At 34.8% G+C, this 17,186-nt stretch overlaps 2 protein-coding genes across 9 annotated transcripts in view; one reads left to right on the top strand and one right to left on the bottom strand.

Moving 5' to 3' along the window:
- Positions 1-433: 433 nt before the first annotated feature.
- The window catches only part of Dock3 (dedicator of cytokinesis 3), a 552,674-nt gene continuing 535,921 nt past the window's right edge, over positions 434-17,186 (top strand). For all 8 annotated transcript variants that reach the window (XM_048794632.1, XM_048794629.1, XM_048794628.1 and 5 more), the window contains exon 1: positions 434-566. In XM_048794632.1, coding sequence (XP_048650589.1) covers positions 449-566 — 118 coding nt within the window. In that variant the 5' untranslated portion in view covers positions 434-448. The remainder of the gene's footprint in view (positions 567-17,186) is intronic.
- On the bottom strand, positions 10,103-11,797 carry LOC125613635 (transcription initiation factor TFIID subunit 13-like). Its single transcript, XM_048794647.1, has one exon. It carries the CDS (start codon positions 10,924-10,926, stop codon positions 10,552-10,554), a length of 375 nt encoding a protein of 124 aa, XP_048650604.1. The 5' UTR covers positions 10,927-11,797; the 3' UTR covers positions 10,103-10,551.

The following is a 17,186-nucleotide window of genomic DNA, read 5'->3' as shown; positions in this document are numbered from 1 at the left end:
TACATTTGCTTTCTATTTCATTAATTTTTGTTTTCATTTTTCTTATGAGAATTTTATTTCTCTCTCTATATATTTAAGTTTATTTTGTGATTCTTTAAAAAATGCTTTAAAATGTCTATTTATAGTAGATATGATGTTCCCAATGTTAATTTTTACAAAAATAATGGGCATATACTTGCCCCAAAGTATAAATGAAGTAGATTGTGTTAAGGGAGAATCTATTTACAGAAATGTTTTCATACATGTGCATATGCTCATACCATTCAGGAATAATTTTGCTATAATGTATAATGAAGTGTCATTGTCCTGAACTATTTAATATTACCTTTCAAAACGTAGTAACTAAGTTGGAAGAGTCTCATACATTAGAAAGAGGAATTAGTAAGGAAGGGAGAGTGTAGATTGAAGAGACCTTAGTGTTTAATTCAGAGAACCTAAGTATTTAGACATGCTAACTGATGTGTATATTCTTGCTTTTGTAGTGATATGCAGCTTTCGGGGATCTGTTCCTCAAGGATTAATCTTAGAAATAGGAGAAACAGTCCAGATTCTTGAAAAATGTGAAGGTAAGTGTGTAGCTATAAAGCTCATAAATAATTCTGATAATATTATGTGTGTTTATTTTGTGTTATATTATAAAGTCGTTTTTTGGGGGGTGGGTGGCTGGGGAAGGGATTCTGGGGATTGAACTCAGTGGCACATAAGCACTGAGCCACATTTTCAGCCCTGTTTTTTGCATATTGTTTAGATGCAGGGTCTCACTGAGTTGCTTAGCGCCTTGCTTTTTCTGAGTCTGGCTTTGAACTTGCAATCCTCTTACCTCGGATAAGCAATCACTTTGAAGCCATAATTGATCACATTAATAAATACTGTTATAAAAAGCTTCCTGATCTATGTTCAGCACAATGATTTGAGAGTTTTTTTTTTCTTTTTAAGATCTAGTAGTGCCAATTATATAATTAATTGTTGGTTGCCAGAACATGATATATATATATTTTTTGGTACCAGGGATTGAACCCAGTGGTGCTTTACCACTGAGCCACATCCCAGCCTTTTTAAATATTTTATTTAGAGACAGAGTCTTACTGTGTTGCTTAGAGCTTAGCTAAATTGCTGAGGCTGGCTTTGAACTCATGATTTTTCCTGCTTCAGTTTCTTGAGATACTGGGATTACAGGCATGTGCCATTGTGCCTGGCTGTCAGAACATGATTTTTACATACTGTGTCAAAGGATTATATTTGATTTCCTACAAATCTTCTACCTATCTTATCTACATTTGAATAAATTGTAAAAAGTTCATTTTTGTGTTTCTGTCATATTGACTAGGTGTCTTTAGCTATAATTGGGCAAAAAGTATACCCTGGTGAAGTTTGGCTTGGCTGTTATCCTCTTCTGTGGCATATATAGGTACTTACAGTATAAAATTTATGCGTTCTTGAAATTTATCATGTTCTTCAAAATTGTGCACAAAATTCAACAAGACTTATGGGAAATATAAAGGAATGGAGAAATCATGCAAAATCAGAAAACAAAATTTTCATTAAGAAAACAAAATTAATACCATGGGAAATAACTTGCTTAGTCTAGTATGGCTGTTCAACCTGAGTAGAAGCCATCTCATATTATATAATGGAGAGGGCATGGAGATAATGCATATGAAAGTGGAGCTCTAATGTTGGGGTACTGTTAAGATGATGTAAGAGGAAGTGCAATCTGCCATGACCCAGGGGCCAAATAAATTTAGAAGTGCACTTTTCGGAAAGTGAGTTTTAGTGTTGCACTTACTTAAAATTTTCTTAAAACAGAAGCATAAATCAGCATTCCTTCATGACAAAAACTTAGCAAAATAAGAATAGAAGGTAATTTTCTTAGCCTGATGAAGAATTGTAGCAACCATCAGTTGTAAAACATCCAATTGTGAATATTCAGTTGTGAAAAATAAATTTCACACTATTCTTAAAATGAGACAAGGATACTTGCCATCACTATTCCTATTGATTAAGATAATAATAATAAAGAATGGAAAGGAAATATTGCAACATTCATTTGTAGATATTATTGTGTATAAAATATCCCAATAAGACCCATTTTAAAAGACTACAAAAATAAGGGAATTTAGTAGGTGTGATGACTAAATGTCAGTATTTTAAAAATACATTTTTATATGTTTACAAAAAGAATCAGAAGATTAATTAAAGAAACAATGCTGTTTAGTACTAAAAAACACCAAATGCCAAAGAGTAAATCCAATGGAAAAAAAATCTACATTAAAAAATACAAACATTGATAGAAATGAAAGAAAATCTAAATAAATGAAGGGATTTATCATGTTTATGGATTGAAAGAGTCTTTTGTAAGACTACAAAAAGCACTAACCATGAAGAAAAAATTTGATGTTATGTGTTCTTAAAATGAATATCTTCTGCGGTTCAAAAGATATGAAAGATAAGGAAAAGGCAAGTCTTACAGTGTGTGAGCTATTTGATAATATATGGGTATTTAGAGTATATGAGGAACTACTACAAATCAAAAATTAAAAAACAATCCAGTAGAAGAATAAGCAGGTCTAATAGGTGCTGCACAAAACAGATACCATAGTGGCCTATACATACAGAAATGTGCTTGTTAGTCATTAGGGCAATGCATATTAAAACCATAATGACAGACCACCAAATAACCACTATAATGACTAAAATTCTGGCAGTCCCAAGTGCTAGTGAGTATGTGGAACAACAGATATTTTCACACATGCTTGTAGGAGAGAAAATAGGATTACCATTATGGAAGCTCTTTGGCACTATGTACTAAAGCTGAATGCACATATACCTTATAATTCAGTAGTTATACTCGTAGGTATAAACCCAATAGAAGAATACTCTGCATAGAATGTCAGTAGTAACTTTATTCAGAATAGTCCTAAACTGGGAAAAAAACACCAAATGTTCATCACCAATAGAATAGGTCAGTAAATTGTGCTGTGTTCATGCAATGAAATATGTACATGGAAAGGAAAATGAATTATTGCTACTAAGAATACAGATGAAAACCACAGACATACTCTTGGAAAAAAGAAGCCAGACATAGAGTTGATACTATTTTACACAACAGCATATACATAACAGGTCATATTTGTCAGAATAGTAGTTATCTTTTTCATTTTTCTTCTCAGTACTGGGGATTGAAATCATAGCCTTATTCATGTTAGGCAAGTACTCTATCACTAATCTACAATTTCAGTCTTTTTTTTTTTCTGGTGGTGGTGTTGGGAGCAACATCATATTAAAAAGCTTCTGCATGCACAGTAAAGAAAGCTGAAGATTGGGAGAAAATCTTTGCCAGCGACTCCTCTGACAAGGGATTAATATTCAAAATATATAAAAAATTCAAAAAACACCAATCACTCCCAAAGAGTCATTGAATAAATGGGCAAAAGAATTAAATAGACATTTCTCAAAAGAAGAAATTAAAAATGGCCAACAAATATATGAAAAAAGTTCAACATCTCTAGCAATCAGGGATATACAAGGACAATTTCTTTTTAATTTTTTTATTTGTTGTTTTTTAGATATACCTGACACTAGAGTGTGTTTTGACTTATTATACATACATGGAGTATTCCTTTTTCTAATTAGGATCCCATTCTTGTGGTTGTACATGATGTGGTGTTTCACTGGTAGTATATTCATATATGAACATGGGGAAGTTATGTCCAATTCATTTCACTGCCTTTCCTATCTACATTGGGGTTTTATTTCACTCTAGTAGGAACAGCACTCTTCAAAAATACAAATAATAATAAATGTTGGAGAGTGGGGGGAAAATGGTACACTCATATATTGATGGAGAGACTACAAATTTGTACAATCTCTTTGGAAAGCAGCAGGGAGACTCCTGAAAAGACTAGGTACCATATGACCCAGCTATTCCACTTATTGATATTTATCCAAAATAACTAATCAGCATACTATAGTTACATGACACATTAATGTTGATAGCAGCACAATTCACAATAGCCAAGTTATGAAACCAGCCCAGGTGTTTCTCAACAGATGAATGTATAAAGATAATGTGATACACACACACACACAAACACACACACACAGAAGTTTCACTGAACCCTAGTAAGAATGGACTTATGTCATTTTCTGGTAAGTGGGTAGAACTGGAGAACATCATCCTACATGAAATAAGCCAGACTCAGAAAGTCAAGGATTGAGTGTCTTCTCTCATATGTGGGAAATTAGACCAATATAAGGGGAAAAAACTCAGGGAACCCCATAAAAATAGAAGGGAGATCAGTCGAATAGAGGAAGATGATTGAGGGAGAAGGAGGAAAGATGGGAAAAGGAACTGTGGAATGAAATTAATCCAATTATGCTACATACATATATGAATATACCACAGTGAATCCCACCTTTTTGCATATCTATAAAACATCAATTAAAAGAAAACTAAATAAATAGAAGGAAGACCAGCAGAAGAGAAAAAGGAACAGAGGGAGGGAGAAGGGAGGGAAGAAGTAGTACTGGGGTCTGAATTGGAGCAAATCATATTCCATGCATGTGTGATTATGTCAAACCTAACTCCACCCCACTATTATGTATAACTATAATTCACTACTAAAAATACAAAAAACAAAAACAAAAAAGTAAAAAATTTTTGTTTTAAAATTGATTTATTGATTGCCAGATCCAGCTTATTGCACTCATAATCTATCAGAAAAGTAATGCACATTTAAAAAATTAAGTTCAATTGTACTTTCAAAGAAAAATATACCCCTTAGTTCAATTGAGTAAATGTTTATTGAGTACTTATATGCAGGGCAGAAAAGAAAGAACATAAACCTTTCCCTGGAGGGACTTACAGAATTGCAGGGAAAAACAGGTACATTAAAAATAACTATAATAAAATGAACTATATATGATGTAGGTATTTAGAAAGCTTGTTGGTGAGGAAAAGATTGGGGAAGGCCTGATAAATGTTTTAAAATAAATATCTCCTAAATAGCTAGGACTTCTTCCTGAATCCATGTTATCACAGACAATGATTGTGGTTCTCAGGTAGATAAAAGTTTAGTCTGTGGAAATGAAAATTCAAAAGGAGTTATACAAAATTTGCTTTTCTTTTTTGTCAAAGAAAGTCTGAACTAATCACACTTCATCCCCCCAACCCTCCTAGCTTTTCATTCTTTCAGATGATTAAAAAGATTTATTGAGACTTTATAGCTGTTCATTCCCTAATAAAGTTATTCTTGTCATCTTTCTACTTTGGTTGACTGGTATATTTTTAAAAATCAGCAGTTTTCAGAACTACTCTTTTTTAAAAAATTATTTTGAGATAGACTTATGTTCAGTTGACCTTTTTTAAGGTCTGCTATCAACATTAATGTGTCATGTAACTAATTTTAAGCTGTCTCCAGCTTAAAATCCTCCTGCCTCAGCCTCTGGATACAGGTGTGTGTCACCATGCCTGACAGTGGTTATATTTTTCTTTTCTTTTCTTTTCCTTTCAATTTCTTTCTTTCTTTCTTTCTCTTTCATACATGACAATAGTGGAGTGCATTACATTCATAATTATCCATTCACAGCACAATTTTTTGTAACTTTGTATATAAAGTATGTTCACACCAAATTATGCCATTATACATGAGCACTCCTGTATTTTTTGCATACAATTCTTAATACACCTTTATACCACAATTTATCATATCTCTGTATATAAGGTATGTTGACATCAAATTCACATCTTCATACATGTATTTTGTATACTGATGACGGTCTCCTTCCACCATCCTAGCTATTTCCCTTCTCCCTCCCTTTCCCTCCCCCCATTCCCTATCTAGAGGTAATTTTCCTCCTATGCTCTCCCTCCCTACCCCACTTTGACTTACCCTCCCCTTATATCAGAGAAAACATTTGGCATTTTTTTGGGGGGTATTGGCCAACTTGATTTAGCATAATCTTCTCTAATGCCATCCATTTCCCTGCAAATGCCATGATCTTATTCTTTTTTAGTGCCGAGTAATATTCCACTGTGTATAAATGCCACATTTTTTTTTTTTTATCCATTCATCCACTGAAAGATATCCAGGTTGGCTCTACAGTTTAGCTATTGTGAATTGTGCTGCTATAAACATTGATGTGGCTGTGACCCTGTAGTATGCTGATTTTATTAGGTCCTTTGGGTATTGTCCGAGAAGAGGAATAGCTGGGTCAAATGGTGGTTTCATTCCCAGCTTTCCAAGGAATCTCCATACTGATTTCCAAATTGGCTACACTAATTTGTAGTGGTTATATTTTTAAGGGTGTATATATGTTGGTGAGTGAGAGAAGATACACGTGGGTTTTGGGATGCTTTTAAAGTTTTATTTATTTGAATAGTGGTCATATAACTGTGTATTCTGTGATAATTTAGGAAGGGAAATACCAATACCAAGATCTGAAACATTTGAATGGAATTGACTTTTGTCTATTTTTGTGTTGAAAATTGTTTTCTAGATCCCATTCCATCCATTTTCTTGGTCAGCTTCCTAAATTTTGTGAAGAAAATCATCTAGGAGTTTGTTGAGAAAAATCAGGGATTTTCTTTTGAGAGTTTAGATGCCTGAAAATGTCTTTATTTTACTCTCATACTTGATTGATAATTTGATTGGGTATAGAATCCTAGATTGAAAATTATTTATTTTCATACATTTCAAGGCATTGCTTCATTTGTTGTTGCATAAAAATATGACATTCTGGATTTTGATCCTTCATTTTCTGAAAGCTTTTGGGCTGTTTTTATTTCTAGGATTCTGACATTTTATAGTGTTATACCTTTGGGTATGTAGTTTTTCCTTCATTTATTACTTACGCTGAATATTCACTGGACCTTTTCAATCTGGAAAATAATGTCTTTACACTTTCAGAATTTTTCTCTTTAATTTTAGTATTTTTTTTCTGTTCTTAGACATCCTGTAACTTGCAAGGTGATCCTCCAATGTAGGCTGATTCTGTAAATTTGTCCTTTTCCTTCTACCTTTTATATGTTTTATCTTTTATCTCTTTGTCCTAGAATATATAGGTGATATTATCTCTCAAAACCTTAGATTTTTGTTCCTGCTCTTCCATTTTCAAGAGTATTTTCTTTCTACATTATTCTGACTTGGTGGATATAAATCTGTTTTTCTTTTTTGAGGCTATTTCTTCTCTGCGTCTCCTACCTCTCTCTCCTTCATCTTTCTCTGTTTTTGTCTCTGTGTTTTGTGTTTGAGGCTTTGCTTAAGTGACTGATGAACTTTGGTTATGCAGGTTTTGAGGCTGAGGAGGGAAACGTTTCACCCTGATACCTTATCAGGTAACTACCTTGATATCCGCATTTCATTAGATTTTCCTACTCTGCCCCAGCCAAATACTGCTGTACTTAAGCCATTTTTCTTCTCAATTAAGTACAACTACTTTGAGAACTAATTCTTAAGTACTTTACATGGGAGTTTAGATGCTTTATCTCATCTCATTGTCCTAGCTGTAGGGGTTAGAATCTGTTTTCTGTTTGGTGCTGTCTGTCTCTATGCTTGGGCCAAGTTTTCAAGGGGTGACTCTGCAGTTTTCAGACTGTGTGAGAATGGAGGGATATCTAGTTTACTTGTTGGTCAGGACAGAGGAAGAAGTGTAGCATTCTGCTTTTCTTGAAAAGTTTTAACTAGTTTTTTTTTCTTTCTCCTTTGTTTTTCTTTTCAGGTCCATGGCTTCCCAGGCCTTCTGAACTATCTGATGTCCTTAATTCCCAAGATTTTCTAGGGGCTTTTATTTTTATTTTTGGTGGGAATTGACTCCTGTTTGCTTCTCTGTTTGTACACTTAGATCTAAGTATTTGTCTGTCTGCTTTTAAAATTCTAAGAGTTTTAAGTGCTTTGTGTCTGCTTTCATGTAAACAATCTTTTCTTAGGCTACGTGCATTTATTAATTTATTTTTAGTTATTGCAGTTTTATAGAGATTTTTGGAAGGGGGCAGAAATTATCAGTTGTGTTTCATCTAGTTTTTAAGCCGAAATCTAAAATTTAATTTTAAAGATGAATCTGTTTTTTCAGTTATTTAATTGCTGATTAGCTACTGTTTAATACTGAGGGTTACTTTTAGGCTGTATTTTTTTCCTTAAATATTTAAGCATAGCTTTACACTACTACAATGAAGTACCTTAAGCAACTGTATGATGAAAAAGGTTTACTTAGCTCATAATTTTGGAGATTCAAGTCCAAGATCAGAAGGCCCTGTGGATTTGGTGTCTTGAATGCAGGCAGGAGCAAGCAGTTATATCTAAAACTAGGGTAGAGTTGGGGAGAGGGAGAGAGAGAGAGGGGTGTTTTATAATTTCCTTTGAGGGCATGCTCCTGGTGATCTGAGACCTCCTACTAGGTCTTACCTTTTAAAGGTAGAGTTACCTTCTAACACTACCACCCTAGTAGCTTGGGGGACACTCAGTCTACACTCAAACTGTAGCATTCTGCCCAGGTCCTTCAGGGTTCGTGTCCATCCTACAATGCAAAATGTGTTCATTCCGTTCCCAAGAATCCCAGAGTCCTAGTTTGTTTCGGTATTGCTCTGAAGTCCAAGTTCACAGTCTAATCTGTTAGCCCTGGTAGGGAAAAAAAAATAAACAAAACAAGTGACATATTTCCAAGGTACAATGGTGGGACAGGTCCTAGGTGAGTACACCTATTCCAAAAGAGGTGAACAGGGAAATAGAAAGGAGGATTTGGCCCAAAGCAAGACTGAAACCTAGCAGGACAAACATTAAATCCTATAGCTTCATGTCTAGTATCTGGGGCAAACTGCAGTAGGATGTGGTCCCAAAGGACTTGGACAACCCTGCCCTTTCAGCTTTGCTGGTAGCAGCCCATATGGTTACTCTCAGAGGCTTATTTTACTCTCTGCTTTCAGTTTGACCTGATGAGTGCTGCACACCGGCACCTATACCTTCTGGCTATGAGTTGCAGGTTCACTCCAACAGCTCCATTAAATAAATATTGCCCCATCCAGGACTCCTAGCAAAGACTTGGATTCAGCAGCCCATTGCTTAGCTTCCGAAGATTTCCTCTGAAATGTCTGTGGAAGTAGCTAGGACCACTTAACTCTTGCATTCTGCAAGCCTGCAAAAGCAGCATCATGTGGACCATGCCACACACTTCCACTAGCATGAGTTGCACCTTGGCCCCTGTGAACCACTGCTTTCGTTGTGGAGCCTTTTTCCAGGTAAACTGGATAGGTGGGTGGGGGAGCCCTGGGTACTTGAGGGCTCTTTTCTGAGATGATTTTTGTTGTGTAAAGAATTTGAAAAAAATTTGCACTTCTGTACTTTGTGATGGGAGCAGTGACCTTGCAGATTTATGAGATACTCTGGAGGCAGCTTTCCTTTTGTTCCAATGCAAAGCATTTAGCTTTTTATTTACTATAATCTCTTTAGCAACTGCACCTTCTTGACTGTACCCTTATATGCTTTTTTGCTTCTTTCCTGGCAAGATAGCAGATTTAAAAAAACATTTATTCATTCTGAGTTTTACATTATGCCTATTGGTGATGCCATTGTTTTGAATGCTAGTGTGTGCAGTTAAAGTAACCAAGAAGCAATTTGATGCTTTGTTTTTTTTTCTCTTTAAATGCAATTTTAGTCCTTATTTTAAGCTAAGGGCAATACTTTAATGTAGTAAGCTAAATTCACACAAAACCTGTATACTGTGAACTACAAAAGTGTTTTTTGTAGCTACATACAGTTTTAGTCAACTACACATTTCCACAAGTACTTACAAATATGTTAAAAAAACACTATCCCAAATGCTTTATCCTACCATTAGCTCATTAAACATTGCCATTCCTGCTCCTGAAAGTAGATGATTGGGAAAATGAGTTCTAAAACTTAAAAAATAACCTAAGTCCAAAAGGTTTTAAATCAAAAAAGTCTTTCAACATGGAAGCATCAACATGAAACTTTTAAGTTTCTAAAAAAATAAAAATAAAAAAATCACTCTTTAGAAAATATTAAAACAAATTATCATTTAAGACACATAAACATTCTTACAAAAACTTGTAGTTTCAAATATCATCTCCTTAAAAGAAAACCAGTTCACTATCTTTAATAACATCTCAGACCACTGTTGTCTAAAAACTTCAGAATATGTAAGGCATATGTCTCAGCTGTCATAGTCAAAATGACACTTAGATTTCACATATTAAACAGCTATAGTATAGCTTGTAATGGCACAAATATACCTAACACATAAATACTGCTTCATCCTTTAGATAGTCAAAAGTCAGAAGGAACTGCATAATATGTAAGGTACTTTAACTTACGTGTAGTCATTAAATTCAGTAATTCAAGTATAGTCATGTAAAGGCAGGCAATTAAAGGCTCAAGGATCACTCTAAAATCAAAGACATGAAAATAAAGGCTGAAAACTTTGTTTCTCCATCTTTCATTTACATGCCTAGATATTAGGACATTACTGAACAAAATACACAATTATTATATATGATTTCCACAGAAGATAATGAAATTTCATGAAGTACAAAAATTATCAAGATCCATAGTTTGCTTCATCAAATGCTTTTCTAGCTCGTTTCAATTCTTCATTCATGGTAAGCAAGTCTTTAACCCTAGCAAACTTCCTTGGGTCCTTTTGAATCAAGAAGACAATATCTTCAACTTGTACTCGACCTTGTCTTCCAATTGACATTGCTTTGTGAGTCATTTCAGTGATGAACTCTATGACAAAATCTTCAAGAATATCCACTGACTCAGTGTAAGGATTCTGGTCATTCCCAAACCCATACATAATACATCGTAATTCTTTAGAAAAAAGTCTCTTTCTTTTACCCTGTCCACCTTCTGCACCTCCTCCAATTTCTTCATTTTCCTCCTGAAAGGTCGGGTCTTTTTCCTCATCTGCCATCCCACTAGCCCGCCAGCCCACAGCACCTCGCCGGCTAGCTGCTGGATGGTTTTACTATTTCCAATTTGATGCTTTGTTGTTGAGATATTTCCTCTGCCACATATCCTAGTTCTTCATCATCATTATCATCTTCATCATCATCATCATTATTGATTGATTGATTGATAGATTGATTGATTGAAACAGGGTCATTCTATGTTGCCCAGACTGGCTTGGAACTCCTGGGCTCAAGTGATCATCCTGCCTCAGTTTCCTCATTAGCTGGGTCTATAGGCATCTCTCACCACACCCAACTCCAGTTTAATACTTTTAAATTAGGCCTTCCATAAAGCTCTAGGGCATGGACACTGTTCAGCCAAATTCTTTGCAATAATGTGACAAGGGTGTCCTTCACTCTAATATCCAATAGAATATTCTTCATTTATCTTTGAGACCTTTTCATCATGGCTTTACAGTCTACATTTCTTTCAGCATTCTGATTATGACTACTAAGTTGGTCTTTAAGATATTTCTAGCTCTTTACTAGTTTCCTTGTTATCTGAGCCCTTAATAGAATCACTTGTAATTCTCTGTTTAAAATTCCAATGCTGCCTTCACATTTTTAGGCATAATAGTAATTTTAGGTATTAATAGTAATGATCCTACCCTCTTTGACAGTTTTACTGTATAAGTTAGCTTTTTGTTATTATAATGAAATATCTAAGACAGGATGTTTCATAAAGAAAAGAAGTTTATTTTGTTGTATAGTTTTGGAAGCTGAATATCTAAGCAATATGGTATAGGCTTATAAGTGTCTCCCTTGGGGTTGAATCATGGTGGGAGTGTATATATGAGCAAGTGGTCACATTTCAAACTGAAGTTCAGAGAGAGGAGGGTGGAGAAGGAGGTGGAGGAGGAGGAAAAAGAGGGAGGGAGGGAGGGAGGGGAGAGAGAGAGAGAGAGAGAGAAAAAACATGCGTATGTGCATGCGTGCGTGACTGGGGTCCCATAATCTCCTTTGAAGACAGACTTTGAAAGACCAGAGGGCCTATCACTGTGCTCTGCCTATTAACGTTCTACCATACCTTCCAGTACCAAGCCCTTAATATAATGAACCATTGGGCAACAGTCACATTACACTCAAACTGTAGTGCCTGCTCTTCTAGTTATCTTACTTACTAGTTCTTTTTTAAAGACAAAAAGAGGAATAACCTAACATATCGTGAATACCTAGTATTAAACAACAAAAACAGTTCAGGAAATATTTCCTCATTATTCTGGGTTCAGAAGAATATCATCATTGTGAATATAAGTACTAAGTTGGCAGTGAGTAAAGGGCCCCTTTACATCAGTGGAGTAGCTCCTGTACCGTGGGTACAAATATACCACAGTTTCTTTATCCATTCATCTGTTGAAGGGCATCTAGGTTGGTTCCACAATTTGGCTCTTATGAATTGTGCTGCAATGAACATTGATGTAGTATGCTATTTTTAAGTCCTTTGGGTATAGACCAAGGAGTGGGATAGCTGGATCAAATGGTGGTTCCATCCCAAGTTTTCTAAGGAATCTCCATTACTGCTTTCCAGATTGGCTGCACCAATTTGCAGTCCTACCAGCAATGTATGAGTGTGCCTTTCCCCCAACATCCTCACCAACACTTACTCTGATCTTTTCAAGTTTTGCTTCATTGTCTTGATTTGTGGTCCATAGTCTGCTTTGATCTTGGGTCTTTCATATTCCTCCTATAGATGTCTCACTTGATTCCAGCTTCTACCTTACTTTGAGCATTTCATTCTTAGTCTGATTTGACTTATTTCTCTGTTCTTGTGTTGCCTGTAGCCCTAAGTTCAATGCCGGCTTTTCTATAAGAGCGTTGCTATGATGAAGCTCATTTTTTCCCTGAGTTTTATTATAGTATAGTTTCACATGTTTTAAATAGTGGATTTCTCTCTCAAAGTGAAATTGAATAAACTATTCCTTAAATTAGTCAAAGATTAAAAAAATGATCTTTTATCCAAAGGGATCTAAGCATTATAAATGTTGATTAATTTTTAATGCTTTTTTTGGTGAGCAGTGTGAATCCAAATGTTCATAGTTATTTTGTTTGCAGAGGGAGAAGTGATGCATTCAGTATTTATGTTTCTCAAGGTGAGTCAGTAAGTAGACAGGATCAGCCAGGGTTTAGTCATCTAGAAGTAAGACTATTTTGTGCTAAATTTTTATGTTTAAATATGATTTCCTTTTTCTCATCTTGTCTTATAATATTAAGACTAAGAATTAATAGCATCAAAAGTTGAAAGAAGCTATTCAATTGTTATCATGTTATTGAAAATTATGTAGCAAAGAATTAAGGATACTACTAGGTTGGAAACTATTTTTATTACTCTCTACTGTACTTTGGTGGGTTAATATTCCCTGCCATTTACTAATGATATCTAAAATATTCAGTTTTAAAGAGCTTATATGGATAAAGTTTACATCTTTCTGATGAAAAGAAAGACTTATAGCTATAAAAATATCTATTAATTTTAAGAAATGGTTTATATACAAAAATCATCATGGAATTTGAAATTAAAGTACTTAGTGTGCATTTGTATAATATAGGCCTAATTATTTAACATTATTACATTTATATGCCTTTGAACAATTTTACATATGCTTGTAAATTAAGTTAATGTTTAAAAATAAATAAGAATTTTATTTATGCTCAGTACCCACTATGTTCTGAGGAATAATAGATAATACACATTCATTATTTTAACTAGTTCTCACAATAGCCTTGTGAAACATTACTACCTTTAATAGTTGAGAAAACTAAAGCTTAAAGATGCTGAAGGGAACATAGGTGGGATGTGGCAGAACGAGGGTTAGGATTCTCCTTGTCTGCCCTGAGTATTAAGCTATTTGAAATTCACTGAGTGACTAGTTTTGGAAAGACCAATTATATAAGAGTTCAGTTATTATCTTGAGATTTCTTTCTTTCTTTTTGCAAAAATTTTGTTATGATAAATTTTTATTACCATTGTTAGTACTATTTTTAGGAAGAATTTCATCAGTGCTATTATACTCTAGCTAGCCCTTGTTGAGCCCTCACTAGTGACCTTCCACACACTTTGCATTCAGAATTTCTCATAAGCTTCCCTTTTGCAGATGGGGAAGCTGCAAAATAATAACACACATCTTTCTTATAAAAGCTTTATTTATTTTTACCATTTATATGCCACATGATCCTGGGTAAATTCTCTAGCAAAAACACCAGTTTGTACAATTTAATATTGAAATAAAATTGCCAGTCTCCTAGGATGGTTGAGCATGTTTGTAAAAAACATTTTCCCTGGTATACATGCTACCCAACAAATGTTTACTGAGTCTGATTTTGAGGATAGAAGGAACCAGAGGCATCATAGGATCTTTTTTGACCAGTCCTTATTCTATGAACTTATAGTTGATTTCCCAGGACCCACCTTACCCACTCAGAGGTATTAGTTCCAGATGGTTATGGCAGAGACTTATCTGGAAAAGTGTAGCTAGTCTAGAGTAATTCTTTATCTTCTCTTTGATTTATGCAACCTATTCTGGGATGTAATTAGAATAGGCTACCTTTGAGGAGAAGGGCAGGATGGGCATTCATAGAATCATAATCTGAGATGATCTCATTGAGGAAGCATAGACACTTATTGCCACCGTTATTGATACTTTCCTCAGTATGTAAGTCAGTAGATTTGGGCCAAGGGGCCAACATGATATTAATCTTGAGATCCATTTTTAAAGTCTATTGGGTTATGTGGACTTGTTCTTTCTCATAGTAGTTTACTAAGTGGATGAATGAACATTTAGTGTATTTATGATTTTTACTGTTTTTGGATACAACCAATTGTGGCTGTTAAATTATGGTTTTCTGGTCATCAGGAAAGTTTTCATTCATGGAGCATTAAATGGGAGTTTTTTGTTTTTGATTCTCAATAATGTTGACTTTTGATTTTTGAGAAGTTTTTATAATTGTTAAGTTCCAGTTTCTTTTTTTCTACATTTTTTATTGGTGCATTGTAGTTGTACATATTGATGGGGTAAATGAGTTTTTAAACTTAGTAACAGAATGTAGGCTATCTGAAAAAGAAACCTTAGGGTTTGAAGTTTTATATATATATAAGTGTTTGCTTCCTCCTGGGTCTTGAAGATAGCTTGTAACAGGCAGGGAAGGATTGTAATTTGTTTCATAGTTCTGTATATGGTAATTTCAGAAATCAGATTTATCAGGATTTCAAAATGGTGTTGATAATTTAAATCTCCGATAGGCTTTGATGAGTGGTTCCAGGAAATCAAACTGATAGATCTTTTCTTTTTGTGTTCTCAAGTCTTACCTATTCATTGCCATTTCTGAGTGTATATGGATATACCTTTGGCTTTGTGGAGAGAATAATGGGATAGATGTTGGGACTAGAAATAGAACTGTGATTCTATTTCTAGTTGTGCTTTGGATTATTTATTGATGATAAGCATGCTTCAATTTCTCCTTCTGTAAAATAAGCCAGATAGCATTTTTTTTTTTTTTTGGTACTAGGGATTGAACTCAGAGGCAGTCGACCACTGAGCCACATCTCCAGCCCTATTTTGTATTTTATTAGACACATGGTCTCATGGAGTTGTTTAGCATCTCACTTTTGCTGAGGCTGGCTTTGAATTTGCAGTCCTCCTGCATCAGCCTCCCAACACTAGGATTACAGGTGTGTACCATTGTGCCTGGCCAGATAGCTATAGTTAATGGAAATTTTAGGTGGATAAATTAACTAATATTCTTTGAGCTATTACCAAGAAAATCACAGTTTATATTCAGGTATGCCATTGATGATGTTTCTCCCAATTTTTCCATTATAGTTTACTTGCATGTTCCTGTTGGGACTCATTAAAGAAGGCATATCTTTGTATTATTATATATTTAATTCCTTTTTTAATTTGAAATGTCCATAAAATAGCAAACTGTGTAAAAACAAATGTTATACCATTTACATCTACATAAATGTTGTCATTATAATAGGCACTTTAGCAGATTATATAATTATTTTTAAAATATTGATGTTTTATCAAAAAGTATTTGGAATTCTGGACTGGGGTTGTGGCTCTGTGCTAGAGTACTTGCCTAGCACATGTGAGGTACTGAGTTTGATCCTCAGCACCAAACAAAATAAATAAATAAAGGTATTGTGTCTATTTTAAAAAAAGTATTTGGAATTCCTCTCAGAATAAGCTTACAAACTGTCAAAAGTAAAAATTGGCTGCCATGTTGAAAAGATTGTTTGGAAGCTTTTGGGTTACAATGGACTATTGCGTATTTGCATTTAATTTTACTTCTTGCTAAAATACCATGAAAACAAAAATACACAAGGGAAAGAAAAATTGGAAAGGAACTGAAAGAGTGGAAACCTTGACTTAGCAAATTTGAGACAGCTGAATCCCAAGCTGCTAGAGGGAAAAACTTAAAACTAACCTCATTTACACACTATATCTTCAGAAGTCATAGGATATTATAGCCCAAGATATTTCGAACTGAGAATGAATATGTGTAGGTCTTCTTCACTTCATCTAATTTAGTAGCTGTCTTTCTCTGATTCCGTCAGCAGTTTTGAGGTCTATTTTTTCATTAAGTTTAAATAGAGTATCTCATGATTTAATGTGGAGTTGAGGAAATGGATTCCATACTGCAAACTGGATTTCGTAACAGTAGACTTACTGAATGTTAAGTACTGAAACTTCTAGTCTTCATTCTACATGTGGCTCTTGAAATTCTGGCAGCCAGACCATAATCTTTTAAGCAGAAGCAGTCTGTCCAGGGCAAGAAGGGCCTGCACATGCTAACTGTGCCAGCTTTTTGATTTATTGCCTCTGAGTTTTAACACACTCCTGTTAGAGTCCGTAAACAAGTCAAAATAACACCTGGCATTTTGCCAGGGGAATGTTAGAGTTCATAAACAAGTCTGGATGGTGCCTGGCAAAATGCCAGAGGGAGTGGTTTGAGAAGTAAAAAAAGCGAGCCATTAAGTGTGGAGATTCCTTATTGGTTGACTGATGTATCTAGTTTATGCTAATTAGATAAGCTGTGTGGAATGTATAAATACTGCTCCTGTCCTGCAGTAAACGGCTCCTACTCCTGCTGTATCAATCTACACAAGTCGTTCGTCACCCCCCGGTTATTTGCTGCAGCCAGACTGCGGCACACTCCTTTTGGCTTTTCTGTATAATACTAGAGCTGGAGTCAGTATGTGACAAGGTACATTTCTTGTCCC

The sequence above is a fragment of the Marmota marmota genome, unplaced genomic scaffold, assembly GCF_001458135.2.
Source record: "Marmota marmota marmota unplaced genomic scaffold, marMar, whole genome shotgun sequence".
Taxonomy (NCBI): Eukaryota; Metazoa; Chordata; class Mammalia; order Rodentia; family Sciuridae; genus Marmota; species Marmota marmota.
The sequence above is the reverse complement of the archived record's forward strand: the minus strand, read 5'-3'. Positions and strand labels throughout refer to the sequence as shown.